General features: G+C 44.9%; 1 protein-coding gene across 4 annotated transcripts in view; it reads left to right on the top strand.

Moving 5' to 3' along the window:
• Positions 1 to 19,347, top strand: part of LOC113029557 (NACHT, LRR and PYD domains-containing protein 12-like) — a 61,559-nt gene that overhangs the window by 230 nt on the left and 41,982 nt on the right. For 2 of the 4 annotated variants that reach the window (XM_026180467.1, XM_026180463.1), the window contains 2 exons: positions 10,995 to 11,138; positions 11,769 to 11,876. In XM_026180467.1, the coding sequence (XP_026036252.1) occupies positions 11,014 to 11,138; positions 11,769 to 11,876 (233 nt within the window). In that variant the 5' untranslated portion in view covers positions 10,995 to 11,013. Of the gene's footprint in view, positions 1 to 10,994; positions 11,139 to 11,768; positions 11,877 to 19,347 lie in introns of those variants that run through there. The other 2 variants (XM_026180464.1, XM_026180465.1) reach the window with 1 other exon arrangement.

The following is a 19,347-nucleotide window of genomic DNA, read 5'->3' as shown; positions in this document are numbered from 1 at the left end:
CAGAGCGCGTCAGAGCTGCTTGGGCCTGATTTATTCAGCAGTACGCGCACAAAGCTCCCAAACTCGGAGACTTTTCCTTCGTTTCCTCGGCTCCTCTCGCTCATCTTCTCTGGAACATCACGTTGATCTGAGATGATAAGTTTAGCACGTGTGACAGTGACGTCTCTCACTGGATGTCCCCCACAGACATCCGGTGTCCAGTTTGTTCGCGCTGCTGTGAGCTCGTAAAGATGCGCGTGACACATGCTGTGCGTCCTTAAACACATCAGCGAGTGAGCTTCAGGTGAGCTTCAGGTGAGCTTCAGGTGCACAGGGCTCGTTTTCTGACCCGTTCATCTGAACCCGGCGGCTCGCGCTCCTTTCTCAGCACATCAGTCGTCTGTGTTTCCGCTGTCTTGCTCGACAGCTGCCGTTTCCTGAGAAAACAGGTCATCCGAGCTGCGGTTGTTCTCTGGCGTTTATTAGATGCAGCAGCAGTGAAACACCTGCGCGCTCAGCAGATCTCAGACACTCAGGGACAGTCAAACATTCAGAGACTGGAACTGGGTCTAAAACTGACGATGAATGAGATGGATGAGAAGCCCTTAGAGCTGAGACTTTTTCAGAGAAATACTTTAAGAATTTATCACAAAGAGCAGGGGAGGCATCCCTATAAGTGATAGTGCAAGGGTTTATCACAGAGTTAAAAGTATTAAAAAGGTTGGGTGTGGCTATTAGTCATAATAATGATAGACTAAAGGCAGATTTGGCAGCTTTAACAGGGCTCTAGACTAACTTTTTGCCATGGGCGTACCGCCGTTAGGCGTACCGGCACAAAAGTTAGGCGCACACAAATTTTCTAATAATTGATATAATATAATGTGTTTTTCTGGATACACTGTGCTTTTTCAGCATTCAAAGATTGATGACACCGTGTCAGAGCTGGCTATGAATTTCAGAAGGATCAGGCCTTAACAGAAAAGTGATCAATAGTTCTTTTCCTATTACAGCTACATCCACTTCTGTCGTGCCTAGGCTGCTCATAGGGCTGGGTATCATCACTGATTTCTAAAATCCATTCGATTCCGGTTTTCAAAGTCCCGATTCGATTCAACTTAGCCAGAAGAGTCAGAAATATTATAATTCTGATCATTTATCAGCACTGACTTCATCAGAATTGTGAACATCACAGCAGATTCCTTTGTGTGAAAGTAGCTGAGAATAAAACAGAAAAACATGAAGGAGATTTTCCTGGTCTGGCTTTTTATAGCAGATAACCTTAAAAATATTCTACAATGTTCTGCATATCAAGTTCAAATTTCTTCAGTATTGAACAACAGAAAAAACAGGCTTTCTTGTCTGAGGTCATTTAAGTGAAAAAGAAAAAGACAGCAGCCGACAGCGCTGTAAACAGCGGTAGACTGGTGGGTAATAAGCCAATGAATAATACAGAAAACAGAGATTGGAGACGGAAACTGTTCTTGAAGCACAGAGAGAGAGAGAGAGAGCTAGCAGTGCATGAAGTGTGATTTTAATAGTCGTGGAAGCAAAACAGCAAAATTCATGACGACATTGATCAAATGTGAAGCGCAGTTTGCTGCTTCTTTTGCTGCTGGCTCCGTGAATTTTGGTTGGAGAGACAAAACCTGCAGCTCAGAATCAGCACAAAAAGACGTAAACACAGCGCGGACCGGACGCATCAGGACCGCTGAGCTCCGACAGCGTGTCCGTCTGCGGGCCGGCGGGTGAGAAAGCCGAGAAAGACAAAGCTGATTCTGATGCGTCGGGTCTGTGTTTACGTCTTTGTGTGGAGTCCGTGTACCTGCTCTCATTTGCTGTTTGGTTGTTGTTGAAATGGTTTTGTGAGCTTTAATCTGAGAATCTGGCGTTTCTGGCAAAACACAGTTATATTTAAAAGTCAGGATTTAATGAATTGATATCGCTTTATTCAAGCTACTCACCTCCCACTTCCACCTGCACTTTCAACTGGACCACGGCCAATCAGAGAGGTCCCGCCCCTGACTATCTCTGATTGGTTTAGTCCACGATAGGGGCAAAATGTGTGTCTGTTGTTGACCACAGGGAAGGTTGCAGATTTTTTTATTTTTTTTTTGCTACCCGAACAGTTGGTCGCACAGGTGCAACCAAATATTTTTTTTTAGTCGCACCATTGGTCGCACTCTAGAGCCCTGATTTAACTTTTGATACTTAGATAAACAATTATGAAGGATGTCCAGAGAGACGTGGAGTTTGTCTTTCTTCTGTTTTCTCTCAGCGCGACGACATTCACGCCTAAGGGCGCGAGTAGTATCATTTAGCCAGGGTTGTGAGGATTTGGCACGTTTAACCCTCAGAGGGAAAAGAGCAAGCTCGTCCGCTGATAAACCCCCGTTACAGCTAGCATCAGAGAGGGGAGAGTCAAGGAAACCATCAGTGAAGGGAGCGATTGACTGGGAGTTAATCGTGCGCGTTTGCCACACAGGACCATCACTGTTCAATTCCACATTACTCACTACACTGTAAACCCGAATAAGTTACCAGAACTCAAAAAATTGAGGCAATTGATTGCCTCAATTTTTTTGAGTTGATTAACTCAAAAGTCAAATTTTTCCAGAACATAAAAGTTTGGATTACATGGCACTTGTATCTTTTGAGAACAGTCAACTCAAATATTTGCAGTTAATATGACTTAAAGTTTCAAGTTTACAAATTCAAAGAAATAAGTTCACAGAACTTATAAAACATAAGTACACAACCACAACATTTTTATGTTAACAAAACTCAAATGTTTATTAGTTTGTGTTGTCATTATTTTAAGTACACGTTAGTCAAATATGTTGACTACTTGATACTTAAAAACATGTGACCCAAAACTTAAAATTTTTGAGGCAATTGATTCATCATGGTCACTAAATGCAACGCACAGTAATAGCAGGTTTTGTAATAAGGTAAATCGCGCTAACATAATATGCAATGCTAATTGATTAGTTACCTGCAGTATTAACGGGAGAGGACGTGGAAACGCTACCGCTGCTGCTGGGTTGAGCTTCGCTAGTCCGGAGCGGATCAAAAACACGACATTCGTTGAAAGCAATCGCGTGTTTTTTGAGCAAATGCTTTTGCATGTTCGTAGTGTTTCCTCCCTCTGATGAAATCTCTACTTTGCAAGTATTGCACGTTGCCCTGTTGTCATCCTTTCTCATAAGTTGTAACCAAACTTTTGATCGTTTGCGCCGCTCAGGCGCCGTGTTTCCTACTGGGTAAAAGACGCTACTCAACGTGATGACGTCATTCGGGGCGACTGGAATCGATAAGGGAATCGTTTTTAAAAGTGGCAAACGATTCCAAGGAATTGAAACAGTGGGAACCGGTTCTCAACAAGAACCGGTTTTCGATACCCATCCCTATTGAACAGTATCTTGCCTGCTCCCTTTTAGCACTATGTTGAAATTAAATACATTTAAAAAAATAAAAAATTAAATGAATTAAAAATAATTAACAAAAACCTTTATAAATTAAAATAAGTAGACCAAAATTTGTTTAGTCAGGAAAACTGTCAGAGTAATGAAAAATAATGCCAAATAATAATTAATAATATCAAAATGTGCTGTTGGCTCTCTGGCTAATATCTGAATAAGGCAACAGGGCAGCAATTTGAGTGGATTACAATGCTATTTGTTTTACATTAACCAGTATCAAACAGTGAAATTTAGGTCATCTTGCGCAGCCCACAATGTTTTGGAAATAGTATTACGAAAAACATTAAAACATACAAAACATTAGTGTTGCTTTGCATTATGTTAATGAGAACAAAGGCACGTTGTATAGTTTGGACCTATTGGCTGAACACCTGTAGAGTAATTCAATAACGTTTTGAGGCATTATTTAGATAAAAGGAGAGAACTTTGAACTAGCCTTTTATAATGCTTCACCCTGCATCCTTCTTTCAGATGAGTTCCTACATAGACACGTCATTCTTGAGGGTCTGTAACCTGGGTGACAGTTTACCACTTTCTAGACCAAGTAAAATCTTTTGAGTAAATTCTAAAGGTCAGGGCTTTGGGGTAGCTGAGGTGCATAGATCAGTCCAAACATTACCAGGAAGGCTTCACCAAATCTGGGGAGACTGAACACGGCATCACTTTCAATGACGACAGAGATTTTCACAGGTTGGTAGTAGGGCTGCCACAAACGATTATTTTGATAGTCGACTAGTCACCGATTATTTTTGCGATTAGTCGACTAATCAGATCATCATCCATTGGACATAAAACGTACAGCTTATTGCACCAGCAGCATCTGCTCTTATATAACTATCATTAGCTTACAGCTTTAAGTGTTTCAGGTCTGTGCTAACTAAAAATAAAGACAAGATGATAGTTTATTAAATTTGAATGAAATCTGCAGATTGTTTCGGTGAAGTTTAATAAACTCCTTGCTTTCTAAAATATAACAGGACACCGGAGTAAATTCTGGAGCATCTCACACTTCTGATAATCAGCTGTCTGCTTGACGTTTATTCAGCTGTGTAAAAACTATAACTTTAATCTCAGCCAAACCGATTTACTCAGGAACAAATAAAATACAAAAAAAGCCAAACAATAACAGTTTTAAGTTATCTAAGTGACTTATATATCATGTTTAACCTGAGCAGCGAAAGACGGCGGTGGGTTTGAAGACGATCTGCCGGGAGTCCGCTGTTCTCACGGCTCTAGTTAGCCTAGCCCCCGGCTAGCTATCGAGCTAGTGGGTAACAGACGTCTCCGAAAACGTCGGAGCGCTTTTGAAAATATGTGGTGTCCTGATAAACTGAGCAGATATTTGAGGTTTACACAGCTACATTCTCGCCTGAAAATATGTTAAACGTTTATTTTGTGACCCAGAAAGAATAATAAGAGTAATATTAAAACTAACTAGCTGCCGCCATTGTTGGAAACTGAGCTGGGCCGCGCTATGAATTCTGGGACACAGCTTCTTCTTCTTCTTCGGGGTTTAACGGCAGCTGACATCCTTGGACATGCAGTGCTGCCATCTTCTGTTTCAGTCTGTTATTACACTCTTAAATCCTGCTGCTTATTCCTGCGTCTTTTGGGATCTTACAAAGCTTCAAACGAGGCGTCGACTATTAAATCAGTCGTCGACGATTTTGATAGTCGACGTAATCGTGACTAGTCGACTAATCGTGGCAGCCCTAGTTGGTAGTGAACTGGACTTGTCGTGTCATGGTCACTGATGACAGTGAAGAGGGCCACTTCAACACCATCAAGCTCTAACTCATCAGATTCGTCCTGAATTAATGAAAAAGAGATACTAATCACAATCTAACCCAAGAAATACAACAGACGACATATAATTTCTCATTTTACCAACTCCCATTGAGATCCAATACCTCTTTTACAAGGGAGACCTGAGTCTCACTGTAAGAGGTGAAAAACAGAAGATCCATGTTCTGCACACATAAATCAGCTAATTCACCAGAGAATCAAGTGGTGTGAGATAGAGTGAAACTAAGCTAAAGGAAATACACAGGAAAATGTTTTACTAAACATCTTATCACTTTCAACAAAACACCAATTCAGTTCATTCGTAGTGAGGAGACAGAAAAGACCATATATGGAAACCGTATGGGTAGACTAAACAAAGGTAAGTCCAAACAGTGCATCAAAATACATGTTTGTACTTTGATGCACTGTTTATATACACAGTAGTATCTGTTAGATACTTAAGGACACTCACAGTGCAGGTTCTGAAAAATCCAGAGACATCCTCACGCAGATAGACAGGAAGGGCGTGGAGAACGGTAGTGCGCTTGGTGTGGATATCATGGATTTCCTATTTCCAGATAAAAACAGAATTGTATATACTGGTGAGTTTACTGAACAACAACAACAACAGTCAAATCAGAACATATGTCCACAAATAACCTGTTCACAGTCAGACAAATAGCAAACACAAAGTGGAGTAATAGCAAAATTCAAAAAGCTCATTTAAATCATTGAACCTGTCCAATGTTCCACTGGTTCAACCTATGAAATGTGTAACAATCTATTATTACCTGTTCATTGTGAATTCTTAGACTTTCAGCCAGGGCATCTGCTGTCTTCCCAGTTTTTGATGCCTTCTGTCTGAATAAGGTCATCAGTCGAGGAAGATGGCGGTCAAGTTCAGCGTAGAATGTATTGGGCAGGTTCTGATTTGTAATCCGCTGAAACTCTGCATACAACTACAGCAGAAGGACAATACAGTTCAATTTGAAGAATCTCGCACACCTTTATAAAGCAGCAAAAAGCTGCCACATGAGTAAGAATTACAATTTTCATTTTAAAGAGAGCTGATCCATATTACCTCAGACTCCATTTTTAGAGCAGGCCAGAGGTCCAAGAGCTCCTTCACTCCTTCACAACCCTAACCCTGCACATATAGTTTAAAATATAGCGTTTCTAACAAGCAAACGGCTTGAAAGCACTCTCACTGCAGACAGGCATCTCCGTTGTGTAACTGCAGGGACAACGGGCTTGTTTGGACCCAACTATTCTGAGTCATGAGAGGGGGTTTAAAAATTTAGAGAGATTAAAATACTTTGTTTCATACTAGGCGACCGGGCGCCACCTCTAGAGCAAGTAGTATCTAACTTTTTAAACAGCCTGCCACCCTCATTACAACAACTTAATGCTAGCTCTGCAAGCGCAAAGTTTCATTCAGGGAGAGCAGCAAAGCACATAAAAAACACGGACCCGACATTTCTGCTATTCTTTTCGACACGCACCCAAAATACAACTAAATATTCGTATTTTAACAATAAACTAATATCAACATTGAAAACTTACTGTAAGTCCAGTGATGGTAGTTGCTGCCGTTAGGTCCAACTTTCTCCAGTTGTCCATGTTGCCTCTTTGGTGCTGTTCCCGCCCATATACCTTTACTTCTTCTGTGTTTCGTATTAATGCTCATTAGCGCCGCCTTCCGCTTCTGAGGGTGAATCAGAAATTAACTCAGAATAAAAATTGATTCCTGCAGCTGCTCAACACTTACGGAAAAAATTAAAAATATATATGTAGGATACAGTGATAAAACAATGAATATTAAAATAAATACATTTTGTCTTCCACTAATGCATTTAAGACAATTTGATTTTACTTATTTGGTGAAACACTTTGAGATTTTATTGTATTTTAGCATGTGCTACATAAATTAAGTTTATTATTAAATCCTACCTACTTGAAACAACAAAAATAACAGGACTTTACCATTCTTATATGTCCTAACTTATCTGTGTTATGTTGTGCTTAAGTTATGATTTTAAGTGATGCTTACTTAATATAGAAATAGTTCAATTCAATCAAATATTATTAGTTTCATTTACTCAAAAAGAAGAACATGTTACACGAACTTGACATATTTAAGTTAACAGAACTTTTAAAGACTTTGAGTATACACTACTTAATCTATTTAATTACTTTGAACATTCGGGTTTACAGTGTACAGTATTAAACAAAACTGGGAAGTGATCTGAAATCTCAGAATCCTCAATGTCCGTGATGCAAATGTCCAGACCATAAGATCACGTATATGACCTTTTGTCTGAGTTGGTTTACACACAAGCCCTGCACCTCTGCCAGTGGTGGTATTATAAGACACCTCAATAGTTTTGATCTGCAGCCCACGACCCCCACGACCCCCACACAGGTTCAGCTCTCTCACCTCATTTTTAACCTACTGGACGTCAGGTCTTCTTAGACAACATTAACATCAAATCACTCGATCTGATCGTCTCTATCTAACTAATGTTTTCCACATTTATGATTTAATACAGGATTTAAACTTTAAAATCACATTTTCTTCTTTCCTGTAAAAGTGAAAACTCCATCACATGTGAACATTCAGTCACATATGATTACACTTCCTGTTTCATTTAGTGTATGTAACTCTCCTTCCATTAGATTTCATCAGCACATTTTCCCTATTAATCCAGTTATTTACAAGTACTTTGTTTTTCTCTTTAAAGCTCTCTTGATCACAGTTTACTCAAAACTGTTTATTTTTATTAAACAATAGATTTTATAAGTCAGACATTCAGAGATCAGTAGCTCCTGTGTGTTGCTCACTGCCTCCATCCAACAGTACATGACAAGTGTGACCCACGGTTCATTTACACCAAACATTCAAAGTGACTTAGTGCTAACTGCTATAATGAATGTCATATACAGACTAAACAACAAAATAAACCAACATAAAATGTATTTACTGTCATATAAACATATTATGTATATATATAAATATATATGATGTCACTGGATCACGACAGGAAAACATAAGAAAATAAGAGATTTGATTTGTTACAATATGGAATATATTTACTAAATGAGGAAAATCACTGCGATGCTGCAATCAAAGGTGATCTACTTTCATTTATACACAAAGATGCAGTTCAGTAAGAGCCTGTGTGAGCTCAGGTGTCCTGCATGAGTTTCTCTTTGAAAACGGAGGCTCTCCAGATAAAGGAAAGGTGCATGAATTAAAACCAATGTCCTTTTAATATATGAAATAACTCTGGTGACAGAAATCATCCAGCACTGAGAAAAAGGCTTCTGAACACTGAGACCTGCATTATCAGTTTCGGGGCTTTTGCAACATTCACAGCAGCTCAGGTGAAAAAATACAGTCACCACCCAGACAGGATGTGAACTTTAACACTTAAATACTCCAAGACAAGGCCGTGGGTGGCAATGTGTGGTTTGTTTAGAGCGCACTTCCAACTCAGTTCTCTGAAAAATACACGCTGTTTATTTCTTGTAAAAATATAAAACAAAAGTTAACCAAATATTTTCTTAGAACTAGACTCTCAGATGGAAATATTCACACATTTCATCAGACCAGCTTTAACATCACAAGTTCTTTTAACATCTTATATTTGCAAATGAAAACACAGCCACATAGAAGATATTTGTCTTTATTCATGTTGCTGCAGCCAAGTTGTAATTATTCTCTGATTTTATGGTCAAACTATGAGATTTTCCAAATGTGTGTGGAGTGACATGACCTTTCTCTGATGATCTAAATGTCGTGACCAAGAATCATTCAGGATGAACAACGTGAACAGTCTGCCTCATAGTTCTCACAGGTGAGCGTCAGAATTACAGACACATTCTCATGTCTGTGGTCTCTGGCTAACTTTTCATGCTCTCCATAAATGCAGGAATCTGCAGGTTTTATTAAAACTGTCACATCTCAACACTCAGTGCCAAAAACAGGGCTGATCCCTGTTTCATTTGATAACTGCTTCATGTTAACAAATCCCGTTTTTTAAACCGTGATGTAGAACATGATCTCTCTCACTCTCTCGTTCTCTAAATAAAACCCAGCAAACTGGCAATCACTTCTGAAAGATGGGAGTAGTTCACTCTTTATCAGCTGCAAGACCTTTAACCCTTGCTGCAATGTGTCCCTCTGAGGGCCTAGTGCAGTAGTAGTAGTAATAGTAGTAGTATTGTGCGACACACATGCACACAGGCTTAAAGAGACGTCACTCTTATGGCTTGAAAATTGTGAAAATTTTTCAGATACTCACATCACAGTCCTGCTGCGAATTAGAAACACTGAAAGGTCAAAGGTCATTATTAAAAGAGTTTACACTTGAGTTTCAGCCTAGACACAGACTTGAAAGTGAATCAGAGATATATTTGGGGGAAAAAAACAGAAAAATAAATAATTAGAAAGAATAGTGCACAAATAGAAAAGCCCAAAAACCAAACCTGTACAAGAGTGATTACTACTAATCTACAAATGGCTGCAATATGCAGAAAATACACTTAGACAATTTTGCATTGATGCAATACTTAAATTAAGGCCGTCTGCACTTCAGTTAACTCTCTTTTTTCTAAAAAAAAAAAAAAAGAAAATGTAATTGTGGGGACATGGAGGGAAAAAATGATATTAATGTGTTGTTGTGGTCCTGGGTCTTGGACCCCAAGACTTTTAAGTTCTGTCAAATATTTTCAGCTTAACTTTTGGGTTGTTTAGTTGTTTGTGGTGTTTTGAGTCTTGATTTCTTAGATGCTAATCCTCCTTTGGGTTGTCCATGTTTATGTTTTCAGGTTTTCTTAGTTCTAGTTTCATCACTTTTACTTCCCTTTACCTTTTTATCATTCAATTAGTTTCACTTGTTCCTTATTGTACTCCAGCTGTGTTCTTTCCCCCCCAGTAGCCTCCAGTATATTTAAAGCCTCCATTTGCATGCGTTCACTGTTGTGTTGCACTGCTTGTTTCCTGCATGCCTGTGAGCTTTTCCCCATTTGATGCCACTTGGTGGATGATTTTTTTTCTCTGTTATGTGACTCTGCATTTTGGGTTTCCACTTTCCACCAAACACAGGATATAAAGGCCTATCCACAAATTTGATCAAATCTATATAATAAATCATGTTGGCACACAGTATTTAGATTTCACATGAATTATTAGAAACCTGTATTATAAGTAAAGATGGGTGGGTTCAAATAGTCCCACCAACATAAATTGAATTGAATTGAAAGCCTTTATTGTCACTATACATAGTGCAACGAGATTAGAAACAGCTCTATAAAAGTGCACATGTGCTTATAGCACATTATAAAAACTATACAATAATGTAACTATGCATTTACTATAAATATAAATACATAGTACAGTGCTGACAGAGACAGACAGTCAGAGAATTGATGATATTTCAGATATTTTGAGTTGAGTATGGTGATGGCTTTTGGGGAGGAAGCTAAAGCGCCTGCCAGAGGGCAGTAGGTTGAAAAGATTGTAGCCGGGGTGGGTAGTGTCCTTTAAAATGTTTCTGGCCCTACTAAGACAACGGGAGTTGTAGACGGCAGACAAGGAGGGCAGCGGGCAGCCAATGATTTAAATGATAAAGCAGACAGTATGAGCATGTGGTGTGAAATATCAGTTTAATGTGGTCATGTCAGAGCTACAATACAAAGAAAATCCAAAACTCAATTACTGTGAACTCACTGCGTGTCTGTGCCTCTCAGACTGATTGAAGTCCATAAGATGATGATCGAGGAAGAGGAGGACAAAGCGAAGTCTGCAGGACTCTGCCGTCTGCCTGTGAAGAGTGACCGGTCCAAACAACAACCTACAGACTTCACCGATGAAGCTGGACCCTCAGACACAGAGTAAAATTACTGCTAGTAACTCGTCTCCAGGAATATCCAATCCATCCAGTTCTTAACTGCTCATCCAGTTTAGTCACAGATTGGCTGAGCCTCTATCAGCTGACTTGGATTTAAAAAATGAGCTATTCAGTGTGTTTCACAGAGCAGCTCATTGTTCTGCTTTATTTTAGCATAACTAATAATGCACGTTATCCATGTTATCATTTTAACTTCTACAGTATTTGAATTACTGAGATGTGTTGGGTATTGTGTTGTTTCTTGTTACATTTTGCTTATTAGTAGACTTCGCACTATATTATACCTTTACATTAATGTCACCTTTATGTAATGAATGATTGAAATAGTTTGTAAAATAAATAAAATTTAATCTTAAATGCTTGTATTTTTATATCTGATGTAGAACTGGTAAAAAGAGTTGACAATTAAAAACTTCACCTTTTCAAGAAATTACTTCTTTGCCATGAGCTATGCACACTGCCCCAGTGGTATCTAAAGTATTTTACTGGGTATTGGTATTAAGTTAAAAATTCAAGTATGGTGAGAACTGCAATTTAGACCAATTTAAATGACTTTCAACTGAGAATTTATTAATGTCTGATGACATATGAATAAACATATCTTTGTTTGCAGAAGTCAGAGGTCACAGGCTTCAGGGATCAACTTTCTGTCTCAGAAGAGTGACCGGTCCATTGGTAAACCCCCAGACTTCAGAGAAGAACCTGGACCACTACACACAAAGTAAGAACCTGACCTGAACATTTAATCAAATCTGTAGTGATGAAGAGGCATACATTATACTAATAGTAGCAATGCACTGATTGCAATTCCCATTTTCAGTTTTGTGTAAGTGTGACCTGCTGACATCAACTAACAAGTAAAAATCAAGGTTTGTTCATCCAGTAAGGGTTCCCAAAGCTAGTCCCCATCCCCCGGATTAACAAGGTCTGCATCAGCTGCCGCTCCTCGACTGTGCAAAATAGAGAGAGAAAAACATTATATACAGTAAGTAAGTAGATATATACAAAGAGGACATTATGCGCAATAAGTGAGTAAATTATATACATTAAGTTAAATAGAATAAAAAAATCTGGAAATTTACAGTTCAAAATGTACATTGTGTGAGTGGGGTGTTAAAGTGGCTTGTGCCGCAATGAAGTCAGAAGGATCAGGCATGAAATGGTCTTGCCAACGTTCAGCTGGAGGTGGTTGTCCTGGCACCACGATGCCAAATTCTTCACTTCATCCATGTAGGCCGCCTCATCGTTGGTGGAGATGGCACCCAACACCACTGTGTCGTCAGCAAACTTCACAATGGTGTTGGAGCCGTGGGTGGCCACACAGTCTGAAGTGTAGAGGGAGTAGAGCAGTGGCGAGAGGACAGAGCCCTGTGGCGCTCCCATGTTGATGGCGATGCTGTCAGAGACACACCTACCCACCCTCACCACCTGAGTTCTGCCAGTGAGGAAGTCCAACACCCATGCACACAGACGGCTGTTAAGTCCCAGATCCCTCAGCTTTGTGAACAGTCTGCAGGGCACTATTGTGTTAAACGCTGAACTGTAATCAACAAACAGCATTCGCACATAGTTACCCTGTTTCTTGTCCACGTGGCTGAGGGTGGTGTGCAGGATGTGGCGTCCTCCGTGGATTTGTTGGGTTGGTAGGCGAACTGGAGCAGATCTGTGGTGTCTGGGATGGAGGAGGAGATGATGTTCTTCAACAGCCTCTCGAACACCTTCATTACTACTGAGGTCAGTGCAACTGGCCGGTAGTCGTTCAGGCATGAGGGCTTGCTGTTCTTGGGCACAGGGATGATGGTGGATCTCTTGAAGCATATGGGGACCACAGACTTCGCCAGGGACTCGTTAAAAATCAAAGTGAACACACCTGCTAGCTGGTCAGCACAGCAGCGCAGCAGACGGCCGGTGATGCCATCTGGTCCTGCTGCTTTCCTTGCGCTCACTCTCCTCAGCACAGCTCTGACGTCATGCTCTGCGATGCTGATTGCTGGTCTCTATTGTCAGGCAGTTGTTAGCAATTGCGTAGCAATTGTCCAAGATTCTGTCTTCCCTCATCGGACACATGACATGTTGATAAAAGTTCGGCATGAGATGTCCAAGGTTTGCTTTATTAAAGTCTCCTGCGGGTCCTTGTTTTGAAACGCACTCAGCACATCATGTACTTCAGACAGAGCCATACCTGTGTTCACCTGGGGTGGGATGTAGACCACTGTGGCGATTAACGAGGTGAACTCGCGGGACAGGTAAAAAGGGCGACAGTTCATGCTCAGGTATTCCAGATGTGGCGAGCAGCCGCTGAAGAGAGTAGATATGCTCCTGACGTCGCACCACTTTCTGTTTACCATGAAACACACTTCTCCACCTTTGGTTTTGTTTGACTCTGCCGTTCTGTCCGCGCGGAGCACAGAGAGTGACTCCGATGGAATTTCTGCCCGATCCACCACGTTGGGGGTCAGCCATGTCTCAGTGAAGCACAGAATGTTGCAGTCCCTCATGTCTCGTTGGAAGGTGACTCTTGCCCTCAGATCATCTAGTTTGTTCTCCAACAATTCAACGTTAGCTAGCAGGATACTGGGCAGTGGTGCGCAGTGAGTAAATATGTCGATTTATTCATAGTTTCATGCAACTGTCAAATTCTGTTTCTTTGAAAAATATTAAAATGCCATCTGCTTGTCTGTTCCAGCAGTCTGGCTCTATTCCATTTGAATGCAATAGGGACATAGTCTCTAGACTCTGAAATATTAGATATGATTTAATGTCTTGCAACAGCGTCTGTGTTTCATAGTGCAACATGTGTTGCTATAGTGGACAATCAGGCATTTAGACAAGAAAAGCATGTAAGTTACTAAGAGAAAGTGTCACGATCTGGTACAGGGAGATCTGAGGCAGACGAGAAGGCAGGTCACCAACTAATCACAAATCACGAATATGAAGCACAAGAGCTGTGAGAACACTAACGTTAGGGGTACAATCATCCAGCGACGAGAGGATCTGTGTTCCAGCCTCAAATAGTGCTCCCGGTGATGATGGGTGAGTGTTGTCAGGTGTGTGCGTGGGCCAAGGGCAGGAGCCCACAGTGAGCTCCGCCCAGGCAGAGAGGGAGAGAACAGAAACAGCAATTGTAGCCTTGTGGGGCCGACCGGGCAGGCACGGAGACCATGACAGTACCCCCCCCTCAACGGGAGCCTCCCGGTGACCCACCAGGCTTACCTGGATGCCTGCGGTGGAAGTCCCGGAGCATGGCCCCATCCAGGACAGCAGCTCGAGGCACCCAGGAGCGTTCCTCTATCCCGTAGCCCTCCCAGTCAACCAGGTACTGAAAACCCCGACCCCGGCGCCGGGAGTCCATGATGCGGGTGATATTGTAGACCAGCTGACCATCCACGAGCCGGGGGGGTGGCGGGGCCCTGGAGGGAGGGCACAACGGGCTGGAGAGCACCGGCTTGACCTGAGACACATGGAAGACATTGTGAATGCGCATGTTGCGCGGCAGCTTGAGGCGGACAGACACAGGGTTCACAACGGTTTCCACGGGAAAAGGGCCAATAAACTGAGGAGACAGCTTCTTTGACTCAGTCCGTAGCGGCACAAAACGGGTAGCCAGCCATACCTGTTGACCGATGGTGTACACGGGGGCCGGTGTCCGGCGACGGTCAGCGAGGGTCTTGTTCCGCTCCTTAGTACGGAGTAGGGCAGCCCGAGTCGCCCGCCAGGCACGACGGCACCCGCGGAGGTGAGCCTGTACAGAAGGAACGGAGTGCTCACCTTCGATGGCCGGGAGCAAAGGCGGTTGATAGCCCAGGGACGCTTCGAAGGGAGACTTGCCCGTGGCGGAGGACGTGTGGCTGTTGTGGGCGTATTCGATCCATGGAAGCTGTTCACTCCAGGTCGATTGGTTGTGCGAAGCGACACAGCGGAGGGCAGCTTCCAGCTCCTGGTTGGCCCGCTCCGATTGCCCGTTACTCTGTGGATGGAAACCGGAAGACAGACTGACCTTGGCCCCCAGTGCGGAGCAGAACTCCCTCCAAACACGGGACGTGAATTGCGGCCCTCTATCCGAGACGATGTCCTCGGGGATCCCGTGAAGACGGAACACATGGGAGGTGAGGAGCCGGGCCATCTCCAAGGCAGAGGGGAGCTTCGGGAGGGCGACGAAGTGTGCAGCTTTGGAGAAACGATCGATAATGGTAAGTATGGCGGTGTTACCAGCGGAGGGCGGCAGCCCCGTGACAAAGTCCAAAGAAACATGGGACCACGGTCGGGCTGGTGTAGGGAGAGGCTGCAGAAGACCCAGTGGAGGGCGGTTCGAAAGCTTATTCCGGGCGCAGGTCGAACAGGCCGCTACGTACTCCTTGGCATCCCTAGCCATAGCAGGCCACCAGAAGTAACGTCGGAGGAACGAGCAGGTGCGGAGGACCCCAGGATGGCATGAAAAGCGGGCGGTGTGAGCCCACTGGAGAACCTGAGAGCGGACGGCTGAAGGAACGAAGAGGCGACCAGGTGGACCAGTGCCAGGATCCGGTTCGGTCTCCTGCGCCTCTTGGATGAGCCCCTCGATCTCCCAGGAGATGGCTCCAATTACGCAGGCGGCCGGGAGGACAGGCTCAGGGTCCGAGTCCTCCCCAGTGATGGAGAATTGCCTGGACAGGGCGTCTGGCTTTACGTTCCGTGTTCCTGGCCTGTAGGTGATAGTGAAGTCAAAACGAGCAAAAAACAGCGCCCACCTGGCTTGCCGGGAATTGAGACGTCTAGCCGAGCGCAGGTACTCCAGATTCTTGTGATCCGTCCAGACGATGAATGGTTAATGATAATAATGATAATAATGGATTGGATTTATATAGCGCTTTTCAAGGCACCCAAAGCGCTTTACAATACCACTATTCATTCACTCTCACATTCATACACTGGTGGAAGCAAGCTACAGTTGTAGCCACAGCTGCCCTGGGGCAGACTGACAGAAGCGAGGCTGCCATATCGCGCCATCGGCCCCTCTGGCCAACACCAGTAGGCAAGTAGGGTAAAGTGTCTTGCCCAGGGACACAACGACCAGGACAGAGAGCCCAGGGATCGAACCGGCGACCTTCCGGTTACAGATGCGATTCCCAACCCCCTGAGCCACGGTCGCCCCACGGTCTGCCGCTCCCTCCAACCAATGTCTCCACTCCTCCAGGGCCAGCTTGACGGCCAGAAGCTCCTGGTCCCCGATGTCATAGTTACACTCTGCTGGGGAGAGACGGCGAGAATAAAAGGCACACGGGTGCAGCTTACCGTCCAGCTGTTGAGACAGAACTGCCCCAACCCCGGAGTCCGACGCGTCCACCTCCACAACGAACTGCCGTGTAAGGTCCGGTTGCCGGAGTATGGGAGCAGTGGTGAACCTGTCCTTGAGCAGGGCGAAGGCTCGCTGAGCGGCAGAATCCCACTGGAAGGGAACTTTGGGAGAGGTGAGTTTAGTGAGAGGGAGAGCGATTCTGCTGAAATCGCGAATGAACCGTCTGTAAAAGTTGGCGAATCCCAAAAAACGTTGCACTTGGCGGCGATCAGGAGGAGTAGGCCATTCCACCACAGCCCGCACTTTCTCCGGATCAGTCCGCAAGTCCCCCTTCTCGATAATGTGGCCCAGAAAACTCACTGACGCCATGTGGAAATCGCACTTCTCCCCCTTCACAAAGAGCCGGTTCTCCAGAAGGCGTAGCAGGACCTGCCGGACATGGACCTTGTGCTCCTCGAATGTCTTAGAAAAGATCAAGATGTCATCCAAGTACACAAATACACAACGGTTAACAAAATCACGAAGGACATCATTAACCATCGCCTGAAACACTGCGGGGGCGTTAGTCAGCCCAAACGGCATCACGAGATACTCAAAGTGGCCCCGATGCGTATTGAACGCAGTCTTCCACTCATCCCCCTCTCTGATGCGCACCAGGTGGTAAGCGTTGCGCAGATCCAGCTTGGTAAAGTTGGTCATGCCTTGAAGCAGTTCAAAGGCGGAGGAAAGCAACGGCAAAGGGTATTTGCTCTTAACAGTGATCTGATTAAGGCCCCGAAAGTCAATACACGGCCGCAGCGAACCATCCTTCTTATCCACGAAAAAAAACCCAGCCGCGACAGGGGAAGAGGAGGGGCGAATCAACCCTGCCGCCAGCGACTCCGAGATGTAGCGCTCCATAGCATCCCTCTCAGGCCGGGAGAGGCTGTACAGGCGGCTAGATGGCAGCGGAGCTCCAGGAAGAAGATCGACGGCACAATCGTACGGGCGGTGCGGGGGAAGGGACCGCGCCCGATCCTTACAAAAAACATCCTGCAGATCATGATAAACCCGCGGAACCATCGAGAGGTCCGGGGCGTCCGACGGCGAGGCCGTGGGTGGGAGCGAAACAGGGGAAGCCGCAGCCCGGAGGCAGTTCATATGGCAGGCCACACTCCAACCTAGTACGGCACCCTTCTCCCAGTCGATATGCGGGTTGTGGAGGACAAGCCAGGGGTGACCCAGAACCAGCGGAGTGAGAGGAGCCTTAAACGAAAAAAAACAAATCCTTTCTGCGTGATTGCCAGAGAGAGATAATGAAAGGAATTCAGAAACATGAGTGATGTCAGGCAGGCGCTGGCCCGACAGTGCGTGAATGCGGAGGGGGCGTGACAGAGGCTCCAAGGCGATGTTCAGTTTGGCGGCGAGTGAGGTGTCAATAAAGTTCTGCTCAGCCCCAGAGTCAATGAGAACGGAGAGAGAATGAGAAACAGTCCGAACACGCAGAGTAGCCGGCAAAAGAAGTCTGGGGAGAGGGCTTTCACTCGACAGATCGCCCACCAGCACCCTCACGATCACTGGTGAGCGCGCCCTTTTGCCAGCGTTGGGCAGGAGGAGACAGAGTGGCCTTTACGGCTGCAATAAACGCACTCACCGGAGGCAAGACGGCGCTGGCGCTCCGCGGGCGACAGCCGTGAGCGCCCAAGCTGCATGGGCTCTTCCCCATCCCCGGTGTCGGCGTCACACGACCCATGGGCTGCAGTAGGGGTCCCACAAAAGTCCAGCGGGGCATGCCCCGAACGCGCGCGTGCGCTCCGATGTGCGCGCACCTGATCGTCCACCCGCGTACACAAAACCAGAAGCGCATCCAGGGAGGAAGGCAGTTCACGGAGCATTAGTTCATTCTTTATTTCCTCATTATTAGTGAGCAATGCACTTTTAAGGGCCTCTTCCCCCCATTTCGCCTGTTCAGCCAAGGTAGAAAAGTCAATAGAAAAATCAGCCATGCTGCGTTTACCTTGTTTAAGCGCAAGCAAGCGCTGGCCGGCGGTGGCAGTTGTGGCTTTCCTGTCAAACACACCTTTAAACTTAGTAAGAAAGTCAGAAAAGGTGATGTCCGGCTCCGCCTGAAGCGCAGCTTGAGCCCAGGTTAGAGCACGGTCCTGGAGTAACTGGACGATATAAGCGATTTTCGCACCATCAGTAGAAAAGGCTTGCGGTTGCTGGCGAAACTGAAGGGCACACTGAGTGAGGAAACCAGCACATTTATCAATCTCTCCCGTGAAAGCCCTGGGAGTGGGGAGGAATCTGTCAACGTGAACAGGTGGCGCGACACTTACAGCTGGAGCTGGCGCCTCCGACGGAGGAGCGGCGACCAGTGGAGCGGCTGGTAGCAGTGTTAGCCGGGCCACGGCCTGTGTGAGGTTCGCGAGCTCTGCTCGAAGGTGAATGAACATCTGCTCGTGGCGTGCCAGCATCGCGGCCAAAGTGGCGAGGGTGGGAGTCGAGACCGCTGGATCTGCTGAATCCATTTCCGTGGCTGGATGATTCTGTCATGATCTGGTACAGGGATTCAAACGCAGAGCGATAAGGTATCTCCAAGGTGTAGTTTATTTACAGTGCCAGTGCAATATATGTACAGTGAAGGGATCCAAAACTCCGGGGGAATCACAGGGTAACTCGCTCACGTCTTCTTCGCTCACACTCACACACGTTCCCGCAGCAGGGAGGTCGCAGGTCCCGGGGGGGGGGGGGAGATCTGAGGCAGACGAGAAGGCAGGTCACCAACTAATCACAAATCACGAATATGAAGCACAAGAGCTGTGAGAACACTAACGTTAGGGGTACAATCATCCAGCGACGAGAGGATCTGTGTTCCAGCCTCAAATAGTGCTCCCGGTGATGATGGGTGAGTGTTGTCAGGTGTGTGTGTGGGCCA

Source organism: Astatotilapia calliptera, chromosome 9 (assembly GCF_900246225.1).
Source record: "Astatotilapia calliptera chromosome 9, fAstCal1.2, whole genome shotgun sequence".
Taxonomy (NCBI): Eukaryota; Metazoa; Chordata; class Actinopteri; order Cichliformes; family Cichlidae; genus Astatotilapia; species Astatotilapia calliptera.
The sequence above is the reverse complement of the archived record's forward strand: the minus strand, read 5'-3'. Positions and strand labels throughout refer to the sequence as shown.